The sequence below is a fragment of the Pogoniulus pusillus genome, chromosome Z (genome assembly GCF_015220805.1).
Source record: "Pogoniulus pusillus isolate bPogPus1 chromosome Z, bPogPus1.pri, whole genome shotgun sequence".
Taxonomy (NCBI): Eukaryota; Metazoa; Chordata; class Aves; order Piciformes; family Lybiidae; genus Pogoniulus; species Pogoniulus pusillus.
In genome coordinates, this window is record NC_087309.1 from 35,843,977 (window position 1) to 35,871,882 (window position 27,906).

The following is a 27,906-nucleotide window of genomic DNA, read 5'->3' on the forward strand; positions in this document are numbered from 1 at the left end:
TGACAAACAGGAGAGGTACCTGAGGACTGGAGGAAAGACAGTGCCACTCCAGTCTTCAAAGAAGGGTAAGAAAGAGGTTCCAGGTAACTACAGACCAGTCAACCTCACCTCCATGCATGGGAAGCTCAGTCTGGAGGTTACCTCTTGGCACTGAGAGAAGACAAAGATTATCAAGAGTAGTCAGCACTGATTTACCAAGGGGGGAATCGTGCTTGATTAACTTGATAGCTTTCTGTGATGCTGTAACCAGATGGATAGATGCAGAGATAGTAGTGGATGTAGCCTACCTTGATCTTAGCAAGGCTTTTGACACTGTCTCCAATAACACCTTTGTGAGCAAGCTCAGGAAGTGTGGGATAGAAGAACAAACAGTGAGATGGATTAAGAACCGGTTACACAATATAGTGCAAAGAGCAGGGATCAATGGTCATGTCCAGCTGGAGATCTGTAACTAGTGGAGTCCCCTCAGGGATCAGTGCTGGGTCTGGTCCTGTTCAATATCTTCATCAATGACATTGATGAGAGGACAGACAGAGTCTGCTCAGCAAGTTTGATGACGATACCAAGTTGGGAGGCTTGGCTGACACATTTGAAGTCTGCGTGGCCAGTCAGTGAGACTTGGACAGACTGGAGAGCTGGGCAAGGAGGAACCTGATGAGGTTCAACAAGGGTAACTGCAGAGTCCTGCATATGAGAAGGAACAACAAACTGCACCAGTACAGGCTGGGAGACGATCTGCTGGAAAGCAGCCCTGTGGAGAAGGACCTGGGAGCTTGGTGGACAACAGGCTATCCATGGGATGGCAATGTGCCCTTGTGGCCAGGAAGGCCAATGAAATTCTGAGGTGTCTTAAGAGGAGTGTGTGGAGGGATAGGAATCTACTTGAGAGAGTCCAATGGAGGGATATGAAGATGATTACAGGGCTGGAGTGCTGCCCTGTGAAGAGAGGCCGAGGGACTTAGGGCTTTTTGGTCTGGTGAAGAGAAGACTTAGAGAGGACCTAATCAATGTTTATAAATATATGAGGGCTGGATGTCAACAGGGAGGGGACAAACTCTTCAGTTTCACCCTGTGATAGGACAAGGGGCAATGGGCATTAAGTATAGCACAGGAAGTTCCACCTCAAGATGCAGAAGAACTTCTTTACTGTAAGGGTCATGGAGCACTAGAAGAGGCTCCCCAGAGAGGCTGTGGAGTCTCCTTCTCTGAAGAATTTCAAGACCTGTCTGGATTCATTCCTGTGTGACCTGCCCTAGATTCTATGGTCCTGCTCTGGCAGGGGGATTGGACTCGATCTCTGGAAGGCCCTTCCAACCTCTATCATCCTGCCATCTGATGAGCATTTGAGATGCTTAGTCACCATTAGAAAGCTTTGCCACTTTCTCACTCAAGGGAAAAACGCCCTTTACATCCCAAACCAATAAATTTTCAAGTTATTATCAAACACTGAAAACAAGGTTGCACCAATATTGAAAAAAGCTCCCTACAATAATTATACCATTACAGTTACACATCAGAAGCATATTGTAAATGATTTTATAATGTATAATTATGTCTCTCAAAAGCCCAGTAATTTTCCAGGATCTGGAATAGCTATTATCAAATAACCATTATCATTTTTTTTCTTTAGGCAGAGCAGATTGTTACATCAACATTCCTTTCCTAAACACCTCCTCTGTGATACTTTCAACTCCTACTAGAAAAAAATGCTATTAAAAAATAAAGTACAAGTCACTGATTTTAATGGTTAACAAGTTTTCCCACTTTTACAAGTCAATGCACCATTCAAAGCTGATTTATTAAAAAGCAGCAAGTAGCAGCCAGGAAATTCTAAAGAGGAAAGACATAGACAAATCTCCAAGATGGTACATTTGACCTCAATCTCTAAGCATGTTGAGAACCTTAGCAGCTGAAACGAGGCCTTTTCCACATTCAACAAGGGATCTCCACTCTGAAATACTGAGGCAAAGCAGCTCAAGCATTAACCAGAACAGACCCAAGAAACTTATGTGCAAGTACTTTTCTAGAGTAGGAGACCACTAGTTGGTGACAAGGGCGATGACAGACTAATAGAGATAATAGAACTCACAACAACTAATACATCTCAGATTAAGAAAACTTCATCAAGTAGGCCCATTCAAACATACACTGGCAAACTAGAGATCATGTTACAACCAATATGAAAAAAAAAAAAAATAGGGCAAGACAAGTTTGGAAAATAAACACCAAACCCAAACAATCTCAAGCCACTTGATAGCACTCAATCCCCAGCTCTGCTCTGAAATGGCTTTCTGCCCCAAATGGAAATCTGATCCACACATCTTCATGTTTGCAGGATATGGCCTTTCAAGTAACTGTAAAAAAAAACTGTCAATCTTTACCAAACAATGTCCACACAACAAATACTGAGGGAGGACCAATGCTACAAGTCTCATGATAAATGTAGAAACAGATGTTACTGCAAGCAGCCAAGAGCAAAATTATGTATCTTCCACCTTCCTTACTATGGCATAGACAGTTCATGTGTGCACACGTGCTGCGAGAAACACTGGATATAGACTGCAAGAAACAAGTTTAGCTGCTGGTAGTCTAATTGCTGGTATAATGAAGCATTAAACAGGCAGCTGCATAGAGCTGATGGACATCATCTTTAAATAACTTAAAAACTAGTGTAATGGGTAAGACCAATATTGCAAAGAATACATACAAACTGGTTAACAGAAGGTTCCCCAAATCTGTGTTAATAGGCCCCACTGGGATAAAGAATCACTTGGTGCTGCAATTTCCTTAAAACAAAAGAATTTCACTACCATCACAGAGACCCAAACCTTCACACACTGCAAACTTCCCCTGGAAGAATTTGCTGCCAGTTCAAAACCTGAAAACTACTGCAGATTTTGCATAATCAAGAACTTTATCAGAGGTAGAAGAGGGTCTGAATTTTATTTGTGAATTCTGAGGCATTAGTAGGAGTGGAAGCTTTGTGGTCTCAGTTGAAAAGTTTGCTGTTTCCAAGCTTTGCTGCAAAAGACTTCATTAAGACTGACAATTATGCAGAAACCACAACATCTACCTTCTCATGTAAGACAACAAATTACATTGGAGAGACTAACTTCTCACTACCTTTTACACAGGAAAGCAGAGAAACAGTCTTCTGTTTTGCCATTCACCATCTCCCAGACCTGAACTTGGCATAATGAGTAGTTCTGTAAATCATCTGTGTTCAAAGCTCATGTTTTACAATCCCTCATGCAGAGATAGAGAAACAGTACCTCCTACAGCAGAACAGACAATATTATTGTTCTTCATAACATGCTAAATCAAATCAAACACTTAAACCACGGTTTGGTCTTCATTAACACTGCAGAATTAAGCTGTAATTCATAATTACATTGAATAAGACACAAGAGTTTGGAGATGTTTTAGTTAGTAAATCCTACACAACCTGCATTTAAAATCACAAACCCGAGATCTGAACAAACATTTTGATATAATTGGAGCTCGAAAAAATCATTTTAATCCACTTTAGCTTGCATATGTTTAAAACTGAGACCCCACAACTGATTACTTTAGCTTTGACATATCCAAATTAGTCTGAATAGCAACGGCAGCACAGATATGCTCCAGTTAATCTGAATGAAGATCATTAATGAATGCACCACAGAACACCCATTTTCTTCTGTCTTCCTGAAGTGGCCTGAAAATAGAATGTAGCTGAGCAACTTAAAAGAAACATTTTAGAAGACAATGTTTTATTGGATAATAAATGTGAAGGACTTTCCAGATATTTGGTCTGCCAATTCACTTCAATTAACAGGAATACTTAAATTCTGGGCAAGCTCTGAAAATATCTCTGATTGAAAAAAGTTTGTATTTCTTTACAAATTCCAATAAATAGTTGTCAACAGTCAGTGATAGATGTTCATTCTGCATACAACTAATTATCTATTGTCTATCTGTTCTAACAATTCTTTTAATTTTCCAAGTGTCAAAGTTTCCTTTTCATGGACTTCGAAATTACACAGAGGCATCTTGAAACCAGCTGCTCATTTATGAGTTTCTGGCTTGTTTGGTAATGAGCTTATCTTTCCTTTCACTTGGCAAGTCCCATCTATAGACATTTCAGATTATCTTGCTTAGAAAAGCCTCACAATGCTTTGGAAGACACTTCAGATGAGTAGTTTCATCAGTTTTGGGAAAGAAAGACTAGCTGAAGTATACTGACTTCAAGGAGGAGTAGGCAGTAACTTTTTCTAAGAAAGTTGAACTGCTTAAAGAGCGTGTCTGCCTGCGCAGACACTTCGAGATTTTTGAGCTTAAGATTTTATACAGTTGTGTATAAAATTCTCCATCAACCCATCCATACTAGTCTGTCAAAGAAAACACTGCTAGCAAAAAGACAGCACTAAGGACAATGGGTTAATTTGAAAGATAGTTTGCCAGCTAAGCTAAGAGAACTGTTTTGCTTTCTGCCATTAAAATTCAAATTCTTCTTGCTGTAAAGCTTCTGACTTGCACTAGAATTTACCTGAAGAACACTGAAAAGCAACAGATTTTCAAGGATACTAAACATGAAAAGCAATAATATGATGCCAATTGATATCAGTGGGAGCAGAATTTCACAAATACAAGTGTAGAAATCCTGCTTTATGTATTTACCGATCTACAGTTGTGCAAAGATAAAAGGATTATGAAAAATATGTGAAGAGCAAACCTCTCCCTACCACTGTGACAGAGCATGGTTTAGAACAAGGATACAAAAAGTGAACGTTTCACAAGAATGAAGAACAGACACAACATTGAACAAATCTTTAAGAGGAGTAATTAAACATATACATTTTGAAATAAAAAAATGAAACACATCTTTTAAATAAGACATAAAAGGTAGAAAGTGTCACTTGAATAACTGCTGATGGAAAACACTGTGGTAGTAACACACCTTAAAAATACATGACATGGAATCTCATGTTTGTTAATGTGTCCCGGGTTTGGGCTGTTTCCTCCCCCGGAAAGAAATTCACAACACAGACCCACCCCCCCTTTTTTTTTTTGAAAGGTCAGGGAAAGATGAAATTGTATTTTCTTATAGTATAACAATGTAAAGAGAGATAATAACTAGAGAAGCAAGGAAGAAAAAAACAATAACCTTAAGGGAGATGGGAGAGGGGTCAAGTGGCGGCAAAAGCAGCAGAAGCAGCAGTAGCCAAAACAGCAGCCGGGGAAGATAGGTGAAGCTGCAGAAGCCAGCGGGAGAAAAGGGGGAGAACAAGCTGTGCTTCTAGACATTGAGCTCTTGATGCTCCAATGAAATTATATTAATTCATCTATTGTTGCTATTATTTGGCCTATCCCTGGAATGTTCATCTTTCCCCTATGTCTGAGCTAGAGGATCAGCTCAAACGGCCACAATACACCCCTTTAATATAATTTACCATTGCAGCATCAAGTCATTCTATGTAACTAGGGATAACATCAGTATCGTAGATGGTCATTTTCGAGGCTTCAAGCATCTTTCTTCAATTTTCCATCATTCATCTTCTCATTTCTGTTTATCTCAGGCATTGGCTAGCTCAGTGGTTTTTTTTTTGTTTTTGTTTTTTTTTAAGAACAGTCAGATGTTTTCTTCAATGAGTGGAACAGAGCAGGACTCTTGACACTCTCAGGGCTCATGCTCATGGATAGCGGGCTCTTCATGGCTTCTGGGCACCACAATCATCTGCAAAAGAACTCATAACAACATATCTACATTCTTTCTGCCAATGTCAGATTCTTTTGTGGCACACATTGTATTTTACCGTTTTTCTGCATAACCCAATATGTATGACCAGGTCCTTCAGCAGAAACCACCCCTCGGACAGGTGTAGCCTCCCCCGAAGGAGAGAATACCCAAACAGACTTGCCCAACAGATTCGTTTCAGGAAAGACAGGAACCCTCTCACCTTCTACCTTTTGTAAGACCTCTGAATGACCTGGGCCAGCGCGGTTGGTGGAACCTCTACTATTCACTACCCAAGTGGCTTGCGCTAGATGTTTCTCCCAGTTCTTTAAGGTTCCTCTCCCATTGCCTTTAAAGTTGTTTTCAGCAAGCCATTGTAGCGTTCAATTTTCACAGTATCACAGTATCGTTAGGGTTGGAAGAGACCTCACAGATCAAGTCCAACCCTTTACCACAGAGCTCAAGGCTAGACCATGGCACCAAGTGCCACGTCCAATCTTGCCTTCAACATCTCCAGGGACGGCGACTCCACCACCTCCCCGGGCAGCCCATTCCAGTGTCCAATGACTCTCTCAGTGAAGAACTTTCTCCTCACCTCCAGCCTAAATTTCCCCTGGCGCAGCCTGAGGCTGTGTCCTCTCGTTCTGGTGCTGGCCACCTGAGAGAAGAGAGCAACCTCCTCCTGGCCACAACCACCCCTCAGGTAGTTGTAGACAGCAATAAGGTCACCCCTGAGCCTCTTCTTCTCCAGGCTAAACAATCCCAGCTCCCTCAGCCTCCCCTCGTAGGGCTGTGCTTGAGGTCTCTCACCAGCCTCGTTGCCCTTCTCTGGACATACTCAAACATCTCGATGTCCTTCCTAAACTGGGGGGCCCAGAACTGAACACAGCACTCAAGGTGTGGTCTCACCAGTGCAGAGTACAGGGGCAGAATGACCTCCCTGCTCCTGCTGACCACACCAATCCTGATGCAGGCCAGGATGCCATTGGCTCTCTTGGCCACCTGGGCACACTGCTGGCTCATGTTCAGGCGGGTATCAATCAGCACCCCCAGATCCCTCTCTGTTTGGCTCTAGTGGACTCGTAGCACGAGTGACAGGCATAGTGTACAGTGATACTGACAGTCAGAAACAGGAGAGAAAAAAAAAAAAAAGCTCCCAGCTGCAGGCAGGCTGCTCTGCAGCCAAAATGGCGGCAGGTGCAGCACGCGGTGGGGTTTCAAATCTCCCGCGGCTGACATCACGAGACCCCGTCACAGCCTCGCTCTCTCTCGCGAGACCATAGCCCTGCCGACCCCCCCTGCTTACATTAGCTTCTCTCAGAACCACGGAGAGCAGCAGAAAGGAGCAGAAAACCCGATCCCAGAAGCACTATCTGCAGTGCTTTCACTCTCTCGGCTCAGCAGCCAAAATGCCTGAGGCGGGTGCATAGTAGGGGATGTGATAGATCCACTCAATGCCATGCTCTTTGGCCCAAGATTTTATGAGATTATTTTTAAAGTGAGTACCATTATCTGATTCAATTCTCTCTGGAGTGCCATGTCGCCACAGGATTTGTCTTTCCAGGCCCAAAATGGTGTTACATGCAGTCGCATGGGAAACTGGATAGGTTTCCAGCCATCCGGTGCTTGCTTCCACCATGCTCAGCACATATTGCTTTCCAGTCCGAGAACGAGGTAGAGAGATGTAATCCATCTGCCACGCTTCACCGTATTTGTACTTTGCCCATCGCTCATCATACCACAAGGGCTTCAGACGCTTGGCTTGTTTAATAGCAGCACAAATATCACAGTCATGTATAACTTGTGTTATGGCATCCATGGAGATGTTGATTGCTCTGTCCCATGCCCATTGGTAGGTAGCATCTCTGCCTTGATGTCCTGAAGAATCATGGGCCCATCAGGCTAAGAACAGTTCACCTCGGTGTTCCCAATCTAAATCCAGATCACAATTCACATCGGTTTGAAACACCTTGGCAGCCAAATCTGCCTGATGGTTGTGCTGATGTTCCTCAGTAGCTTTACTTTTGGGCATGTGAGCGTCTATGTGTCGTACTCTTACAGGGATTTTCTCTAGACGGGTAGCAATGTCCTGCCATAAGTCAGCAGCCCAAATTGGCTTTCCTTTCCATTGCCAATTATTTCTCTTCCAGTCCTTTAGCCAACCTCATGCGTGCTCGCTGTGTTATGAGAGCCATCCACTTAGACCAGGTAACATCGGTTGCGTGATGTGGCGATGACCCCTTTCCCTTAAACATCCAGTTCAAAACTGGTAATCTGGGAGCCAAAAGAAGCTGAGAGTCTGTTCCTATTACTTCTGAAGCAGCTTTCACACCTTCATAAGCAGCAAGGATCTCTTTCTCCATTGGTGTATAGTTTACTTCTGACCCTCTATATCCTCTACTCCAGAAACCAAGTGGTCGACCACATGTTTCTCCTGGGTCTCTCGCCATAGGCACCAGGTTGGACCATTATCACTTGCAGCCATATACAGAATACTCTTAATGTCTGGATCAGTTCGGAGAGGCCCCAAACCCATTGCATGAACTACTTCCTGTTTTATCTGATCAAAGGCTGCTTGTTGTTCAGGTCCCCACTGAAAGCTATTCCTCTTTTGAGTTACATCATATAAAGGTTTTACAATTTGGCTGTACCCAGGGATGTGCAGCCTCCAAAATCCAACTGTTACCAAGAAAGACAATGTGTCCTTCTTATTTGTGGGATTTGCCATGGCAGAAACCTTATTTATCACATCCATTGGAATGTGACGGCAACCATCTTGCCAACGAGTTTGCAAGAATTGAATCTCTCTAGCAGGTCCCTTCACCTTGTTTCGCTTTATGGCAAAACCTGCCTTCAGCAGAATGTCAATTATTTTGTCACCTTTCTCAAAAACTTCTTGTGCTGTGTTCCCCCAGACAATGATGTCATCAATGAACTGCAGATGCTCTGGAGCTCCACCTTTCTCCAATGCACCATGGATTATTGCATGACAGATCGCTGAGCTGTGCTTCCACTCCTGGGGCAAAAAATTAAATGTGTACTGAATTCCCCTCCAAGTGAAAGCAAATTGAAGCTTGCATTCTTCTGCTATTGGAATAGAAAAGAAAGCATTAGCAACATCTATGGTTGCATACCATTTGGCCTCCTTGGATTCCAGCTCATACTGGAGTTCTAATATGTCCGGCACAGCAGAACTCATGGGCGGAGTCACTTCATTTAGGCCATGAAAACCAACGGTAAGTCGCCATTCTCCATTTGCCTTTCGCACAGGCCATATGGGACTATTGAAGGTGAATGGGTCTTTTTAATGATGTCCTGGCACTCCAGACGACAAACCAGATCATATATGGGCACCAAAGAGTCACGGTTTGTTCTATATTGCCTGTGGTGTACAATTTGAGTAGCAACTGGCAACTTCCCATCCTCTACATTATGCTGCCCAACAACTGCAGACTCATCTGAGAGCTCAGGCCTAGCAGACAACTTCAGTTTATCTCCAACAGCTTCTACAGTTGCTATTCCAAAGGTCCACTTAAAACCCTTGGGATCTTTAAAACGCCCTTCTCTCAGAAAGTCAATTCCCAAGATGCAAGGTGCATTTGGACCCGTTACAATGGCATGCCTTCGCCAATCACTCCCAGTCAAACTCACCTCTGCCTCTAACCTTGTCAATTCTTGAGAGCCTCCTGTAATTCCAGAAATAGTAGTAGACTCCATTCCTTTACAGTTTGAAGGCATCAATGTGCATTGTGCACCCGTGTCCACTAGAGCCCTGTATTTCTGAATTTTCAAGGTACCAGGCCATTTAACATATACATTCCAGTATATCCTGTTGTCTTCCTGGTCCCTGGCCTCCGCCTGGTAAGAGGCAGGACCCCTCTAATGTTGGCCATTACAAGTGCAATTGGCACAGTGTTTAATGGTGTTAGTTGAATCATCGCCAGAACCATCTGAGTCATGTGGGGAAACTGAGGCAACTACTCTTTTAGGCTTCTCACTCTGTAACTCTCTCACTCTTTTTAGGAGAAGTGAGGTAGGTTTTCCATCCCATTTATCCATGTTTTCACCAAACTGGTCATGTAAGATTAACCAAAGAGACCCACATGACTGTTGTCTATTTTTTAGTGAGTTAGGCTGAATTGGTCTTCTAGGAACACACCTATCCCTGATGGCCGAGACATGTACCCACTCTGATGGTGAAGATGAAAGGTCACTGTCCTTTGCCAACTGGGATAGGGAGGTTTTAAATTCCTCCTTGCGTTGTTTCACGCTATCTTTAATCTCTTCAGTCATAGTATTTATGGCTGACACCATAGCATTAACCGTAAGGCTATCCTCCATTTGCCTCATTTGATCAGTGAATTTACTCACAGTCATAGAAGCTGTTGCATCATCTTTCCCCACCATTTTACTTGCCAATGTATGGGCATAATTAGAGGGGGCAAGCTGAATAAGTTTCTTTAGGAGAGCTCGGCTCATAGGTATCTCCTCAGGGTCCTCCATTGTATAATCTCCATTGATTGGCTCTCTTATGGCCATCTCTCGCAAGCACTGAACCCCCTGTTCAATTGTATTCCAGCGTAAGGGTCTCTAGGGTAAATCATCCCTGTTAGGGTACCGCAGTACCACAGCTTTCAATATGCGTGACCAGAGGTTAGAGTTGCCCCCGAGGTGTCCTAAGTGCTTATCTATGCCATTGTCTCTCGAGAAAACTCCCAACTGCCTTACTGTCAGAGGGTTTATTTTTATGGTGTCCATGCCTCCATCCCGGCATCTGTTCAGCCAATTCATCAGCAGTTCTCGCTCTTTTCGGGCATAGTCTTGCCTAATATGCCTGACCTCCTTCCTTGGCAACGGGGCTCCCTCCTCATCATCACTATCATCCGTCTCCTGAATATATTTTTCCTTTGCTTTAGCCTTTCCACTCCTTGTGCCCACAAGGGTACTGGTCTTCACATCAGCCGATGTACCTTCTCCTGGATCCTCTTCCCTTTGCTTACCCTGCTCTGGTTTATCCCCATCGTCATCTGAGCTATCTCGACCCCCAAGGCTAGCTGCCATTTTTCTCCTCATTTTAACTGGGGCAAGGGAGACCTTATCTACAGTAAACTGTGTCTTACTCTGGGAGGTGGCTTTTACCGAATCATCTGAGTTTTGTTTGTCTGCCTGGCTCTGTTCCACAAGCGGTAGTGGGGCTGAGGCTGAGGCAGAAGGACCCTTCCCCACAGCAGCAACAGCAGCCGGCTCGACGAAGACAAGCGGGGCTAAGGCAGGAGCAGTGGCATTAGCAGGCTTGATGGCGTTAGTGGGTTCGCCTTCCGAGGACCCCGCCACCTCCCCCGGTACCGCTTCCGGTCCCCTGGTTGCTGGCGAAAGAGTTTTTGCCTCAGCAGCCTCTCTGCTGGCAGAGGCTCTGGTGTCAGCAACCCTCCTACAGATCAAAACGTTCTAGCCGCATTTTCCACAAACCAGTTCCTCAACTTCATCTGTCCGAGGAACTTTGCCATAGCCCACACCGTCTGCAGCCAGATCTGCCGCCACCGCAGCAGCCCTTTGTGACTGCACTTCTGCAGGGGTTCCATCGCCTCTACCTTTACTTTCCTCTGTTCTATTAGGTATGAATGGGAACCAGATTGTTTCCTGCCTCCATGCTTCAGGGTCAGTGGGGTACGGGCCATGTCCAACAATCTTTTCTCCTCTCAAAGGCTCCGAGGCAGGACGTTTCGCTGCTCTGCGAGCAGTCCGTCTGCCCGGTGCCGTGGCCCTCCCTCCCCGCTTCAGACGCAGACTGTTTCTTTAACCCTTAGCTCCATGCTATTGCCTCCGGAGAAGGTAAAAACTTCACTTACAGCCTGTTTGTTCCTGCATCTCTCTCGTCTCCGCACTACAACCAGACATACAATAGCAGCCAAAAACATCAAGTTCACACATATTAGGCATGCTACTGGGTAGCTCAGCTCTTCCAAATAACTCCTAGTCTCTGACACCAATGTCACATACGGCACACCCTCAATGACATTCCTAAACCCTAAAACATTCCTAACAACATATCCAACCTTCCTTAGCACAGCTTTTACCAAGTCCCAGACCATCTTAGCAAAGAATGAACACACCTGGTAGTGCACCATAGCTGTAAAACACTGCTGAACTAATAGAGTCACAATTGAGGCAGTAATAGGCCAGAATATATCAAACAACTTCATTTTTCCCTGATGTTCTCATTCTGATTATCAATCAAAAGGGAAAAAAAAAAAAAAAAAAAAAAAAAGAAGCCAAGATCGTGCCCCACGTTAAGGCGCCAAAGATTCTGTCCCAGGTTTGGGCTGATCCCTCCCCCGGAAAGAAATTCACAACACAGACCCACCCCCAACTCCCCCCTTTTTTTTGAAAGGTCAGGGAAAGATGAAATTGTATTTTCTTATAGTATAAGTATAACAATGTAAAGAGAGATAATAACTAGAGAAGCAAGGAAGAATAAAAACAATACAATAACCTTAAGGGAGATGGGGGAGGGGTCAAGCGGCAGCGAAAGCAGCAGAAGCAGCAGCAGCCAGGGAAGATAGGCGAAGTTGCAGCAGCAGAAGCCAGCGGGAGAAAAGGGGGAGAAGAAGCTGTGCTTCTAGACATTGAGCTCTTGATGCTCCAATGAAATTATATTAATTTATCTATTGTTGCTATTATTTGGCCTATCCCTGGAATGTTCATCTTTCCCCTATGTCTGAGCTAGAGGATCAGCTCAAACGGCCACATTAATGCAATACGCTTTTAGAGCACCAAAAAGGTCATCACTATCCTACAGACACAGCCAATAACGAAACTTCACATAACAAGTTACAAATATGATTCCTGTTCATATTATTCACCTGAAAATTGCTGCTTTCCATTACATCTAACTGGAGGTACCTAACATACACCACCTAAATAACATTTAGAGGAATTTTCCCAAAGCAACTCTTTCAGTGCCAAAATAGAGAAAGCTATAAAGTTATCAATTCTGAGAAGCAGAGGGAAAAAGGCAACAGAAATTGGTACAAAACTGGTTAAGACTCCTATGGAGTACATTATTTTGACACAAGGATACTCCTTTAAAGATTAGAGAGCAGAGACTGGGCATCCTCAAAATTTTAACAATTACCAAAGACAATACAATACCTTCTAATTATAAAAAGTGCTTTTCTTTTCAAATGAAAGAATAGTGTATATATCTTCAAAATATTGATACATATTCAAAACAGCTGCTAGTTTTTGTTGTGATTATGTATACAGCCACACAGGGAATGTTCCCCTTGCAGCTCATTATTATCTGTTTGATCTGCTGTTTCAAGGAATTACTGTATTGAAATTTATACTAATCCTGTCCTATGACTTTTTTTTAAACAGAAATTTTAATAAACACCTAAGCACTCTTTGTATGCAAAACAAATCAGCAGGTGGATTGCCAAGAACACTGAAGCAGAGAAAAAATCCTTCTATTCCTCAGTGTCTTCCATTGAGTTTAGCTTTTTAACATTAAAGTATGAAGTTTGTGCCTTTAATAACACAAGAGCTGGACAACAGTTAATGTTAACTTACACAAATAGCAACAAACAAGTCTGTTCTTTAGCACCACACTGTCTTTATACCCTGAGCCCGGAAGGTGGGTGTCACAATGTTTTGGCAATTAGTTTAATAACAGTAAATTAATTATTTTTCAAGAAAACAGAATTAGTATATTTTGCTGTTACTACTCTAATGCATAATTGCATTACCATAGTCACACACAGCACAACAACTGTTTCTTATCTTACCTGCCACTACAGAGAAGCCAACGAGCAAGAGAATAGTGAGGTATGATCTTCTGTATGACACTGGCCATTACCATGGTAACCACCAACTGTACACCTATCACACCCTGTAAAGGAATAAGTTAATAACAAGTCAATTTTTGCTTTAGAAAAGTGCTGAGGTATCTTTTTTTTTTTTTTTTAAGAAATATGAAGGAAGTTGTTTTAAGTAGTCACGTATTTCATTGATAGGAAAAGGCACTGCCAGGTCACAAGGCCACTCACATAAGTCCCCTTCTTTCACAAATGGACATGGCATTTCACAAGACATCGTGCCTTAAAATTACATCTCTGATTACAGCCTTGGTTTTTGTGGTCTCCTCAATTCTGGCATGATTTAACAGCTGAGACCACACAAGCCACTTGGAATTCACAATAATTTACAACATCTGTGTGGTGAAATTTCAGCCTTTGACTAGCACAAAGCACTCTTTCCTCAATGAACTCTGGGTATAGGAGGGGAAGGAAAGGGAGAAGGCACAGGAATCAGCATAACTTCACTTCAAGGTCCAGCCCTTGAATAAGATTTGTCACTTAAGCACAGCCAGCAGCAATGTCATTTCCAGTCACTCAGCAAGCTTTCATTCCGAGTTATCAGTTAGTTTGGTTTAATAAAGCAACATTAAACATCTAAAGCTACCCAACAATGAGTGACATGTTGCATCATATTACTTTTATTCTACATATGATGCTCTATCAGCTAAATGCTATCACCACATTAAAAACCAGCATGAAATATATACACTGTATTTCCTTGTTTACAAGAAAGACTTTTTACGCTAAACACATCACAAGCAACAGCAAAAACTTTAAAATATCAAATACATATACACAAGGGAAATCTGCAAAACACGCAAGTGAGAAGACACTAGGAATCAACCAAATATACTATTTCTAGTTATTTAAACTGGTAGGGTTTTTTTTTAGAATATTTTTTCCTGAGAAGGAACACAAGCACTTCAAAACACTAGTGCCATATTTAAGTAGTGACATATGAAAGTTCATATTCAACTTCCATTTTCAGATTCCATTCTGGACATTGCCAACAATATTTTGAAGGTAAAATATTTCCCTCAACAGTTGCAGATGATGGAGATTACACTTCACTAGCTTTGTACTGAGGCAACATGCTATAGTAGAGTCATGAGGCAAGCATAATTTTTGCACATGGAAGCAGTATCCCATTAGCTACTAGCCAATAACACAGAGGTTACCTCACATACTTCAGGAGCATTTTCTCCACAATACCCTAAAGGAAGATCAGTCCTTCAAGGACACATTGCTAGCAGCACAGAACGCACTACCGACACTATTCAAACATCTTCCCCACTTGTTCTTCTTAGAAGATGTTTCACCACACATTATTTTTACCTGAAGTTTCTATAAAGTAAAGAAAACCCGGGAAATAAGAATTTCTACAAAATGCTGAAACAGCTGAAGCTGGAAGAGACCTCTGAAGATCAGCTAGTCCAACCTCCTCCTTCTCCTCCTAAGAGAAGCGTCAACTAGAGCAGGTTGCTCAGAACCATATGTGCAGACAGGTTTTGAATGTCTCCAAGAGCACTCCGCTGTCACAGGCTGCAATACCATAGTATCAGGGGGTAGAGACAGCGCAAAGGCCTGATACAAGCCAATCCAAATCCGAATCCCATCCAAATCCCTATATTGCACCCCAGACATGGGGTAAGATACTTTTTTATCAGAAGGCCACATAAGAAGGATTACAACATCATGTTAGATTCTGATTGGTTATACACACCTGCATTAGGATTACACACTACTTGGCATAGACATTCTTCGTATTCTCTCAACAACACGTATTGTGTCTGGCAATTTTAAGACAGCAGAGATAGGCGAAAACCACAGACTCCAGGCTTACACTTTTTTACATTTGCTACACCAGTCTCTAAGGTCATTCCAACTCTCTATCAGCACTTACTGAACTCTCTCCTGTCCATGGCTGGACAGTAGCTGCACCACAGTGAGACAATTATATAAATTTACTGCATTTAATATTACCATATCCAATGCTCCGCAGCCACTTAGGGCAAATTGTGTCAGTGTTTGACCAGTCTCACCTTAAATATGTTGGAATTTTTTCCTTTCTTAAGCTTAAATGTGTTGTACCCATTGCCTCTTGCTTGCTCACTAGGCACCACTGAGAAGAGTCTTGCTCCACCTTCTTTATTCCTCCCTGTGTAGTATCCATCCACATGGATAAAATGCCTTCTGAACCTTCTTCCTCTCTACCTCTCCTCTTACAATAGATAGTCCATTCTCTTTCTAATCTTTGTAGCTCTCAGCTGAACTCTCTCCAGCACATCCATGTGTCTTGTACTGGGGAACCCAAAACCAGATGCAGAACTCTAGTGTCTCACCAGGTGATCAGCCTCACTTTGTGTCAGTAGCCACAATATTTTTGAGCTCAGCACCTCAGTCAGTTTTTAGTCCACTTCACTACTCACTTACTCAGTCTGTATTTCCACCAGTTTGTCTACAATGCTGTTACGGCAGACAGTGCTAAAAGCTTTACTAAAGTGAAAATAAACATTACTCACCATTTCACTTCTCCCCCAAGCCAGTCATCTCATTATAGAGTGCTATGAAGATGGCCAAACATGACTTTCCCTTTGTAAATGCAAGCTGACTACTCCCAAACCCATCTTGTCCTTTGGATTTATTTTCCAAGCTTATTTACTTTATTATCTCCTCAGGGATCAAGGGGAGGGCCATCAGCCTTCAGTTCTCCTACTCTCACTTTCTGAAGCCAGAACTGACTTCTGAGGTCTTCAGTAACATCTCCTGACTGAGACAACTTTTCAAATACATCTTATCAGGACCTATAGACTTGCTGATATATAATTTATTCAAATATTCCCTAACATGACCATGTTCCATGAAGGGTAAGCCTTCATTGCTCTGGATTTTCCTACTAATCTCAAAGAGCATGGGATTTCAGAAAAACTTATTCAGTGAAGTCCAAGTTTGCCTTGGTCAGTACTAATATCTTGGTCTTTCCCATGTCCTTTGCCATCAAGTCTCTTACCCTCATTATCAGCAGGCCTGTGTTTTCCATCACAGTGTATTTGTTTGCTATTGATGTCCTCTTAGAAGGGTGTATTGTTGCCATTCATGTTTCACACCAAAATCAAGTGCAGGTGGACTTTGGCTTTCCTAAACCTATAAGCACATGCTCAGACAGTTTTCTCCACGTTTCTCCTAGATGACCTGACTCCATTTCCACCATTTGCATACTTCCTCTTTGAGCTTAGTCACGAGGACCACATCCATCCATGTACAGCAGGGTAGACTGCAGGAGGTGGTTCTTGAAATTTTCCCAGACCCCTCTTCTCCCAAAGACCATATCTCAGGATTTTTCCAAGCTGAGGCCCAGTCATGCCAAATCTGCCCTCCTGTTTCTTGTCTTGCTGTCTTTTCTCAGGATCCTGAACTCTACCTTTCCATGCTTACTGAAGGAAAGGCATATCATGAACCACTTCTACCACATCTGAAAGCATCAGACCCAGCACAGCACCTGTGTTGGAAAACTGCTCTCATAGCACACAAAAAAATCTCCTGAATTTCTTGTGCTCTGTGTCATTCTCTTCAGAAGATACCAGGGTAGCTGAAGTACCTTGTGTAACTGGTCCTCAGAAACTTGAAGATTCTTTCCACTATCTCATGATGTCTTTATCTTCTACTTCTTATTAATTAAGACTATCTACAGCATAAACCTACCACAATGCCATCCACACTGCTCTACCCTCTAATCCTTATCCATATGCTTTCAAATAGTTCATTATTCATTGCATGGTAGACTTCTCTGCATCTCCGTTGTTTTTTCACTTCAGAGCAACTTCACCTCCTTGCTATCCTAGCCTGTCCTTTTAAAGACGTCTACGTAAGCACACTAAATATACAAGCTATCCCACCACAACTTAGTTGTCCCAATGAATTCTTAGCTCTGCAGCTTCATACAGTCCCCTACTTTCCCATTTTCTTCCCAGGCTGCATGCATTAGTGTACAGGTAGGTCAGAGATACACCCAAGTGTGCCAGCTTCCCAGAAGAGATGCAAGAGTTTCTCCTCCATACTGCTGGCCTAATCTGTTAATTTCTTGCTTATGTATACTTGTGTGGAATCACATCTGCACTGTTCAGTTGCTCTCAAGGACTCCTCTACACATCACCCTACATTCTGATCTTACAAACCCAGTTCACCACCTTTTTCTCTCAATTTCTAAGTCATCATCTCTTCCCTCTCTCAGTCCCATGTCTAAAGTTCTCAATTAACAGTTTTGCCAGGCTATAGGAACAGACTGGGTCGGGCAGGTGCTGTCCCTCCCTAGCAGTTTTCAAACCTCAAGAAGAGTCCTATGGTCACAGGCCAAGTCTCTGCAGTCAACAACTGCTACACAAGCAGCTGTCAATTCACAACATCTACCACTCTTGGTTAACCTTCCTTCACCAGCAATATCACCTTTGGCTTTATATACAGTGCTAAGGTAAGCACTTTTATTTTCTCTCCCCCCACCATCTTTTTTTTTCCATTTAAATAAATCAGCAACTACATCAATACTGCAGATGAAATGTTATAGATTATGCCCCATATCACTCTTAATAAAACACAATTGAAGGTGATTAAGATAGCATAAATTACCGGTCAACACTTATAAACACTTTCAGTATGTTAGCACACATCTTAAAACAATGTATCAAATACCATTTAGAAGTACTTGTTATATTGTTATAATTTGAAATAACACTCTTGGCGTGGTGTGGGGGTTTTTTTGTTTGTTTGTTTTTGTGTTTGTTTTTTTCAGCCATCATTAAGCTTCTTCAGTACTCCAGCCTTTTTTTTGCTAACTCCTCCTCCCTCCCTGAAATTTCTACTGCTGCTCTACACTGGTGCTATCAATTCTTCCAGGTACCTCTTAAATCCCCACTTGCTTATGCTTCATGTCATCAGGACTGAAAAGTGTATGATGCATAATTGTAAACACAGTGCATTTATTAAGAATTCTTCACACCTTGCAGTCCTCTGCATGAGATTACTCAAATCAATTCCCCTTCTAAGGGGAAATGTACTTAAAATGAAAGAAAGCAAAAAGAAAATGGCTGCACAATATATTTTATATATTTACACTACTAAATTGCTCAGGAAGTATGTATTCTTTAATTTGTTTACAAAACAAGTGGTGCATTTTAAAATCAAACATTTATTCTGACCACCTCATGCTTAACCATGTCCACCCAACATAAAAAGAAGCCATAGTCCTAGCCAACGTCATCAGAATTCATTCAGTACAAAGGTACATTAATATTTCTCTAGAATTATGTTTTCACTAAAAGGACAGTCTAAACAGATGCCAAAGTGTCTCTTCAGTTAGTCCTAAGGCTCAGTACTTAGAAGGGAAAGAAAACTCCTTTTCAACTCAAGACAACAGTAGGTCCAGTACCTGAGATAAAATACTCTTTTAAATTACACCTTCTTCTTTAAGTGAAGGTTGCAAGCTGTAACTGAACCCATTAGGATCATTTCATCTTAAGCCACTGAATACTGCTCCATGTCTTCATCACTCATCTGAAATTCACCATACTTACTCCTGTGAAGATCACTTTCTTTTTTTTTTTAATTTAGAAATGCCTACAAAAAATTCATCTTACAACTGAAAACAATCTAGCAAATTTTAAGCCATGAAAAAAATAAAACCACCAACCAACCAATCAAAACCAAAACAACACCAACATCCAACATGAACTGTATCTCTAATCTTAATTTTAAATCTAATTTCATTGTGGAAATACCCCTCAGATATTTTTATACACTTTGAGCAATTTTTTAAAAAAATGTATATATGCATTCATTTGATCATGGCATTTTTTCTTGATTCCTAAAGTCTTGTAATCAGCTATGAGCAGTACATTAACAGAGTAAAGCAATGACATGAAAAAAAAAAAATATATACTGCGTTAATCTTCTTGCAATCAGACAAGAACACATGGCACAGGAATACAGTAGGTGATGTGCCCACTTAAAATTACATGCTGTGTGCAAAGCACAACATGCTGGCAACTCTACATTTCTGCCTGGATGTGGTTATTCACTACTTAAATGTTTTCTAATACAGTCTAGAAAAATCTACAACATCCTGAACTCTCTCACATTAAAGGACAAAAACACATCTTTTTTTCTTCACTCCTCAAAAAACCCACAAAATATAGAGCTCATTCAAATTCAAGTTGTCCAGATCAAACTTCCCATGTGCTTGAGTCTTCACATTATCACATATATCAGTTTAAATTCAGAACCACTCATTTCAAGAGTAAGAATGAAGATCAGGTGCTGGTTCCCAACAATGACTTATATCCTCTAATTGCCATGCTCCAAATTACAGGACACATGGAGTTTAGTGAGAAATTTACAACTTTTGATAATATTTATAGCCCCGCTCAATAGGGCATAATACATGTTTCAGCAAGAAGATGCTCAAGGGCAAAGTCCCCAACCACATGAGAGTTTTGACAACCTCTGGTGAATGAAGCCTGGAACCCATCAATCTGTGTGAGCAGTGGTTAAGTAATTGAGCGCACAATCCTGAACAGGCTTGACTCAAAAGCAACAGAAGCATTATTCACCTCTTAGAGATGAAGAATTGCTGAACAGATTAAGTAAATTGTCTGCACTTAATGCCTGTACAGAACATCTTGTAGAAAATGACAGTATGGGAATCCATTTCATAGGGATTTGGCACTGATTCCACACATACCTGTATCCTCTATCATGCTTCAGCACCACAGCTTGGAATTTTAAATCCAAATTCAAGATACTGGGGAGAGAAGTCAGAATCTGGCTGATCAAGAGATTTCTGTCAATCTGCACAAGTACTTGGCCAGAAGAAAAGGCTACCACATAGGAGAGGCCAGTTTCTCTTCAAAAAAGAGGTTGGCAAGCAATCTCATGGTCAGACTGGAAGGAATACACTGTCTAATAAACTGCAGCCTGGCAGTGCTTCTGTAACAGAGGAAAGTCTTTGGTTACAGGTGTCCTGAAATTCTTGAGCACTGTGCTCATTTACAGGATCTTCAGCTAGGAATGCCATTCTTACTTTTCCTTCTGCAACAGCACACGTTTTAGAAGAAAGCTTTTATTAAAACATAGCACAGAATATGCAAGTGGGCGACAAGTAATGTAGCAACAGCTACTTTAAAGAGAAGACTAACAGGCATCTTAAAATCATGAAAAAGAGACGGCAGTTCTAAAAGGCAACAGTATAACAGCAAATGAAGTATAACCTAGATTTGTTTTCAGTACATACACCTTTTATACTACATACCTGGTGACACAGTTGCTGATAATTAGAACTAAAACGTAAGAGTAAGAAATTAACTTGTAGATAGGCATAACTTTATCTAAAGTGTACTTAAAATACAGTGCTTATCTCAGAACAATCATACAAAAGGAGAAAAATAAACAGAAGGGAAAAAATAATAAATTTTTAAACACTTCTGCCTGAAGGACATTTTTCTTTTCACCATGAATTGATTTACAGAACACATAAAGCAGAGATAGCCAAGGTCAACAGCTTTATGCCAAGATACCAATCCAGTGTCCTCATTTTGACCTTGCCCAAGGTTATATTCTCACACCTGTAGTAACAGGTCAGGGTTACTTACCCTATTTTTCTCCCTTGCCACATTCCTACATATAAGGAATCATTCAAATGCCAAACTTTACACAGAACTTTGAAACTACTTGTTCTCTAACAGTCATCTCCTCCACTGAAAGACAAAGGCCTTGAGTTGATGCCAACTACCATGTGCACCACAACTGCAGCAGCAATACAACTGCATGCCTGAAAAAGCAGCTGGTAGAATCCAGTTTACAGCTTCACCTTCAGAAATGCAATGCTAGCTACTCACTTTCTGAAGTGGCAGCCTTTTAAAAACAAGATTTTTTAACAAGAGCATTCTAAAGATGTTAATTCAGGGCATATCAATCTCTGTCAATGATAGACACTAACAAGGAGGATATAATACTCCTAACCTCTACGATTCCCATAGTGCAATGATATTTGTGCTATCTAGAAGCTAAACTGATGCAACCTCTTTAAAACACCATTTAATCAATGACACATAATTGCTCTTGATAATGGATGAGACTTTCCCATATACAAAATTCTCCCCATATGAGTATTTCCATGCTCAAGCCACAGCTTGCAAAAGCAGGACAGCGCCTTCTTGAAACACGGATGCTATTCAAAATTGTTTGCTGAGCAGCAGACAACAGCATATGGAATGGCCAAAGAAAAGTGAGCTCTCCATGCAAAGTCTATAAATGAATGCTCTCTATGAAAAAGGCTGTCTTCACAAAATACCCTTACACAGAAGGACTACTTAGTAAGACCTTTAACTGCTTCAAATGGCTGATTTTACAATCTGTAAAAATACAACATGCATAAAGCTAAACTGACAAAATAAAGCTATGCCAAGGGAACTCTTCAAAATGTAGTAGGTTGGGGAGATTTTGTTTGTTTGGGGTTTTGTTTTTTTTGTTTTGTTTTTTTTTTTTTTAGGGGTTTGGTGGTTTTGTTTGGTTGCTTGCTTGGTCAGCCTAGGTTTTGGGGGCTGGGTTTTTTCCACCTTTTTCATAGTCAACTTTTTTCCTGAATTTGTATCTTCCTACACTTGCCACTGTGTACAGCACACCAGGGATGAACAAAAGATGCATGAAGCACCATGAAGAATACACAAGGAATTTGGGAATACCACCAAGCTACTCACCTTTGTGGATCTCTCTCACTCAAAGGTCACTTCTCTCTTGGCCAGTATCTTTCAAATAGGAGCCATAAACTGCTAGATGGAAGCAGTCACCAGTATCACAACTCTAGCTGAAACAAGGTGTTTGCTTTGAAACTAAAACTACATTCCAGACAGTCTGCTGAATTTTACCCAACAATCTGTTTTTTCCACTGAGGCCCTCTAGGCACAAGGATTACACAAATACTGATCATCGGGCAAATTAAGTTATTGATATACACATCTCCTAACCAGAACAAGGGCACATAATTGCCACTACTACTGAAGAAGCCAACAGAACATCTACTGTGCAGAACACCAAAAAATTTCCAATGTATTATGAAGTGAGAAGTAAATCTAGTTCAGAGAAGATATCCACTAGAAAGGCACAAAACAAGGTTATATCATATTATCACTATTCAAAGATTTTGAAAACACAGTTTACTCATGCTTCTCCAATTAACATAAGTAGGAACTATGGAAGCTTTCGCTCTGCAGAATATTTGTTTCATAAATAGCAGACTTTGCCACTACATGAATCCTTCCAAGTATATAATTCCTTTAATGCCTCTACTGAGCAGTATAAAACACCATGCCCTTACATGACATAAAGGTACTTATTTAAAGCTGTGCGCACAACTGGCACTGCATAGAGGAGTCCAAGTCCTGGCAGTCCCAAACTGCCAGAAGACTGTTGTAAATAAAGTCATCAGAAAAATTTACTAAGGCTTTGAATGCAAAAGAAACTGATGAACATTTAATTCCCCTGTTGCTCTGGATCTGGAGAATACAGCATACAAACAGTATAAAAGTAGACTATCACCTTTTCACTTTGCTGACGTCATGGAATCACACACAAAGATTATTTGTTCACATTGCCAGCAACTAGCAAAGAAAATTGGACCTGATTTTAAAACCTCATCAGGCAGCGGAAATAAGCACTCAGTTTATTTAAATAAAGACCAACACAAAGAGGAAAAAGTTGTGTTCATTTTCAACTTTGCAAAACTTAGCTTTGCATATAGAGCTGTAATACAGCACCTATGGACTCTTGCAAATGATAAGAGGTTGAAGTCTTTGATTAAATATTCTAGCTGCCACAGAAAATTAGAAGAAAAAGAAAGAATCAGAGAAAAGACATAGTATGAAAAAACTAACAAAATTATTTTCAGCTTTCAAACTAAGTAACTAAAATTACTTTAGGAGAAGCAGATAAAGCAAATAACTAGATTTCACTCAAAGTACAGCTCTAAAGTAGATTCATCAAGCAAGAGTTTCAACATTAAGTCACCATAACTAAAAATATATACTTACATTCACATCCATATGGAGGAGAAACATATCAGTGGTACATATTTTGTATGTTTTTATACCTGCACTCACTCGCTTAATACTATGGCATTCCACACAACATTTATCTATAAAATAAATATGCTAAAAGCAGAACCAAACAACTTTGGTGTTTTAAACTGCAACTAACACCTAAATACAAAATCCAGCATATCTTTATAGAGGAAACTGATTCATTAAATACTCAGCCTCTATCATTTTTAAGCTCCATACATCCAACAAGTTTATACCATTAGCAGTAATCCATAAAAATCACAGTATTATCTAGGCTGGAAGGTATATTAAATATCATCTAGTTCCAACTCCAATGCCATGGACAAGTGCACCTTCCACTGGAACACGTTGCTCAAAGCCCCATCCAACCAGCACGGCACCAAACTCAACTGCTGCTATCTACTTCACAAGTGCTTTATGCCGACTGCATTAAGTAGTCTCAGTGTCCAAATATCTACCAAGAAAAGTAATCTCAGACAGGATTTTTTATAAACCCAAGGTATTTACATACTGCTACAGCATAAATCGCTACTGTGATATAACCCCAAGAACTGAGAACTACCTAGCACTAATGGAAATCAAGGCGTTTGTCACTCAAGACCACAGCTAACTGAATGATTTATTTACAGACGACCTACAAGTGATGTAAATAGACAGATCTACGTATTTATTTAAAACACATCTTAAACCTAACACAGGCCACTAAATCTGGTGGCTCATTCTACTTCTCAGCGGAAAAGCAGCAAAAAGGGAAACTGACACTGGGCAATAAAACTGCGTCGGTGTAACGTCCCAGAGAGGAAGCAAATAGCACAGTATTTCCTAAACAAGGGTCAGTAACATATCAATGGTCTCCTCGTTACCACCACCTCTCTGCTTCCCCACCCTCCAGGAGTTCTCAAGCCCAAGAAACAGCAAGACTGGGGACGGCAGAGCTTCAGTCCCTAGCTCCAGGACATCGGCGACTGCAGCGTGCCCCTCGCCCTCGGGACTTAGCAAGGTTGGCCTCACCCTGCAGCCCCCACCGGCCCATCCCATGCTCCTTCCCCCTCAGTTGCCCCACTCACCATGGTGCTCGAGCCGGCCCCAGCCCCGGCCGCCGCTCCAGCCGCCCAGCCCGGCCCCGCTCACAGCACATAAATCCGCCGCTCCGCTCCGCTCCGCACCGCTCCACTCCCACTGCCCCGCCAGGCCCCGCCGCGCCGGCTCCCGCCCGGCGCACGCCTCGCCACGGAGGTCACGCAAGGACCCCGGCAGCTCAAGGCCAGCCTAGACTGCTGGCCAAATGCCTGTATGGACAGGGCGGCGAAGTGCGGAGATGTGCTTCAGAAGCCACCTCTGAGCCCTCGCTTTTGTCTGGAGGAGTGGGAAGAAAAGCGACGGTGGAGATGCGCCTTCTGACCCTCACCGCCCGCTTGCCTTTTTGCACTAGTCTCGCCAGGCGTTCTGCCGGACAGCCGACACCGTGCGCGGCGCCGGCACAACCCCGATCACGTGACTCGCGGTAGTGCCCGCAGCGCTGACTTCCTCGCTCGACCCCAGAGGTGGCGGAGCCGGCGCTAACCGGGCGATAAAAGGGGTGGCGGCAAAGCAGGGCAGGAGCTGGGGGTAGTGACAGTGAGACAAGGGAAAGGAAGGAATGCAGCGCGCTTCTGCGCATGCGCCCCAGCGCTGCCTGCCGTAGGGGTGAGTATCGACCACTGCGCATATGCAGCGCTGGCGGGGGCAGAAGCCGGAAGAGGGGTGGAGGTGGGCTCTCAGTCTGTGCTGCCGAGGGTTGCTGGTAGCTATCAGTTTACGGGGCAAAGTCCGTCCTTACGCCCATGGCGAAGCAGCCTAGGGGAGAGGTCGACGACTGTCGGTCATCACTGAAGGATGAGACGGCGTAGTGAAGCCTTCCAAGATGCCTTCTTCTGCCTGGAGGGACCCACAGGCGGCCTGAGGACAATGGGATCCATCGCTGTCTCAGTGGCGCGAAGGCAAGAACCGTCGCACAGCCGTTTGACCCGAGGAAAATACCGTGTGTCTGCGTTTCCGCAGCGCTTCCGAGACAAAACAATACTCGCCTTTTGATCTCTGGTCCCATTAGCGCGCAGCTCTTGTTCACAGTAGCCCCGTTGGCTCAAAAGGGGAGGTGGTAAATCATCGTGTATCTAACAGAACTAAAAGCCACTTTCTTTTAAACCCTGCCGTTTTAGGTGTACCGCCATGGTCTGTCGTGCGTTACCTGGGAACAGAAGAACAAGCGTTCAGCTTGAATGGAGAAATTGTATTTTTATAGAGAAGTACTTGTCTGTAGGACAAGGCAAGATGCTTTAAAGCTGAAGATCGGGAGTAAGTTTAAGGTTGTTTTTTTTTTCACAGTGAAGGTGGTGAAACTCTGGCACAGGTTATGCAGAGATGTGGTGGAAGCACCTCAGGAAATTTCAGGTCAGGCTGGGACAGGCCTCTGAGCAGCTTACCTAGTTGAAGATGTCCCTGCTGACTGCAGGAAGATTTGATTAGATGACCTTTAAAATTAATCAACATCAACCACTTCATAATTCTGCTTCTCTAGAGCTGTTGGTATTTTGACACACTTCACACACCTCTCAGATAAGAAGGGAATTCACAGTCTAAATCTCTCTCCATACACAAATAACAAGGAAAAGATACTTTGGTAACAACTGTTATGAAGACTTGTGGACTCTGACATTCTTATATTTTTTATTGTTTCTCTGACATAAATGGCAGCTAAGAGAAAAAAACAGTAAAATGCACTCACCATCTCAAGAATGTAAACAGACTTCAGATTGAATCCTTTCAGATTCTAGGCAAGGAGAAAGACAAGATGGTTTCGACCTACTTAGAGCATTTAATTTTAGTCAGCAAATCTTGGGCTTCCCAGTTTATTGACACTGATTTGGTGATTGTAGCATGGTAGAGGAAAGCACTGTTAAGAAAATAACACATTTTAAAGACATTCTGTTTACACTGTCAGTCCTGTGTTCCTGGCAAGCAAACAATGCAAAGTTACAACTGGAAAACATTGGTCTTGCTAGTGTAAAAGTAGTAAGAGATCAGATGCATTTAAAGAGCAACTGAGCCATGCATTTAATGCTTCTGGATGTAAAAGCCTTAAAAGTGTATGTCTTAAGGGAAATTCGGAACTTGCTTGTGGAACTCTTTGGCATGAGGTTTCATTGCTGAAAGAAATTTGATGGCATTTTATGAAAAGTGGTAAGAAGCACACCAACTTCATTAACTGAAAGAAGAATTGCCTCCTAGTTAAAATCAACTCTTAACAAACATATGAGTTCAGAACCCTAGTATTTTGGCATTGCTGAAGGGATGTTAACAAAACCAGTTGGTATTCACTCAAAAAAAGGCCAAAGTTGTAATCACTATACAAAAACATTTTAAAATTAATTAATTCAAGGGCTGAATAGGACATTTGCAGGAACCAAGCCATGTATATGCTGATGCAAACACCATCTGCCTATGCTGGTGCTCTCCTAGACCCTTCTGTCTCACATGGCAGGCAAGTTTCAAGAAGCCCATTAGAGCAGACACAGCCTGTGCCACGAGGATACAAGGCTAAGTGGAGCATTTTGCAGGAAACAGAGAAGGATCTCCAAATCTACTTATCCATTTCTAGACTGTCAAATGTCATCTTGGCAGCTTTTTTATTCCACTAAGCCTTTCCTCCAAGCGACCATTTGCTCCAGCACACAAATTATTCTTTAACCTCTAAAGGAAAAAAAATATTTATTTGCATGTGTGCAGTATGCTTGTTGTGGAAGGCCAAGACTGGTCTAAACATGTCCTGGCTTGTTCAGACATGTTTCCATGTTCCTCGTCGCTCCTGTTGATTGGAGAAGCAACCATGGGAAAGAAAGACAAAAGGCCTGGTGCTACACCGTTCCTTCCAAACTTGTTAGCAGGGTACCCGCACATGTTTATTTACTGGTTTGTGTTATGCCCTAAAGAGGGCCCTAACTTTACCTAATATGGTTAAGTTTAGCCAGCTGCCATTCTGATTGGCTAATATGTGAACAAAGAACCGTTAGTTTGAAGCTACATTGATAAAAAGAAATGAGCAGGTAAACAACATGTTCTTCCTTATTGTGCTTCTGCCATTATTTCTGCTAGTGCTCTGCCTTACTGTGCTTCTGCCTTTTCGTGCTTCTGCCTTTTCGTGCTTTGGCCTCATTGCTCTCTGCCATTGTACCTGCCATGCTCTACC

The 27,906-nt window shown here is 42.1% G+C and overlaps 1 protein-coding gene and 1 long non-coding RNA gene across 7 annotated transcripts in view; one reads left to right on the forward strand and one right to left on the reverse strand.

Moving 5' to 3' along the window:
- TMEM161B (transmembrane protein 161B) overlaps positions 1 to 24,824 on the reverse strand; it is a 63,041-nt gene extending 38,217 nt beyond the window's left edge. For 5 of the 6 annotated variants that reach the window (XR_010309136.1, XR_010309135.1, XR_010309137.1 and 2 more), the window contains exons 1-2: positions 24,749 to 24,824; positions 13,504 to 13,607 (exon numbers count right to left, since the gene is read on the reverse strand). Coding sequence is in view for 3 of the 6 variants with exons in the window: in XM_064176770.1 (XP_064032840.1) it covers positions 13,504 to 13,607; positions 24,749 to 24,751 (107 nt within the window). In the remaining 3 variants the exon portion in view is untranslated. Of the gene's footprint in view, positions 1 to 3,123; positions 3,294 to 13,503; positions 13,608 to 24,748 lie in introns of those variants that run through there. The other variant, XM_064176769.1, reaches the window with a different exon arrangement.
- A 222-nt stretch (positions 24,825 to 25,046) lies between these two features.
- Positions 25,047 to 27,152, forward strand: LOC135173530 (uncharacterized). Its single transcript, XR_010301365.1, has 2 exons — positions 25,047 to 25,367; positions 25,880 to 27,152. It is a non-coding gene; the product is annotated as an uncharacterized LOC135173530 (long non-coding RNA).
- Positions 27,153 to 27,906: the final 754 nt, after the last annotated feature.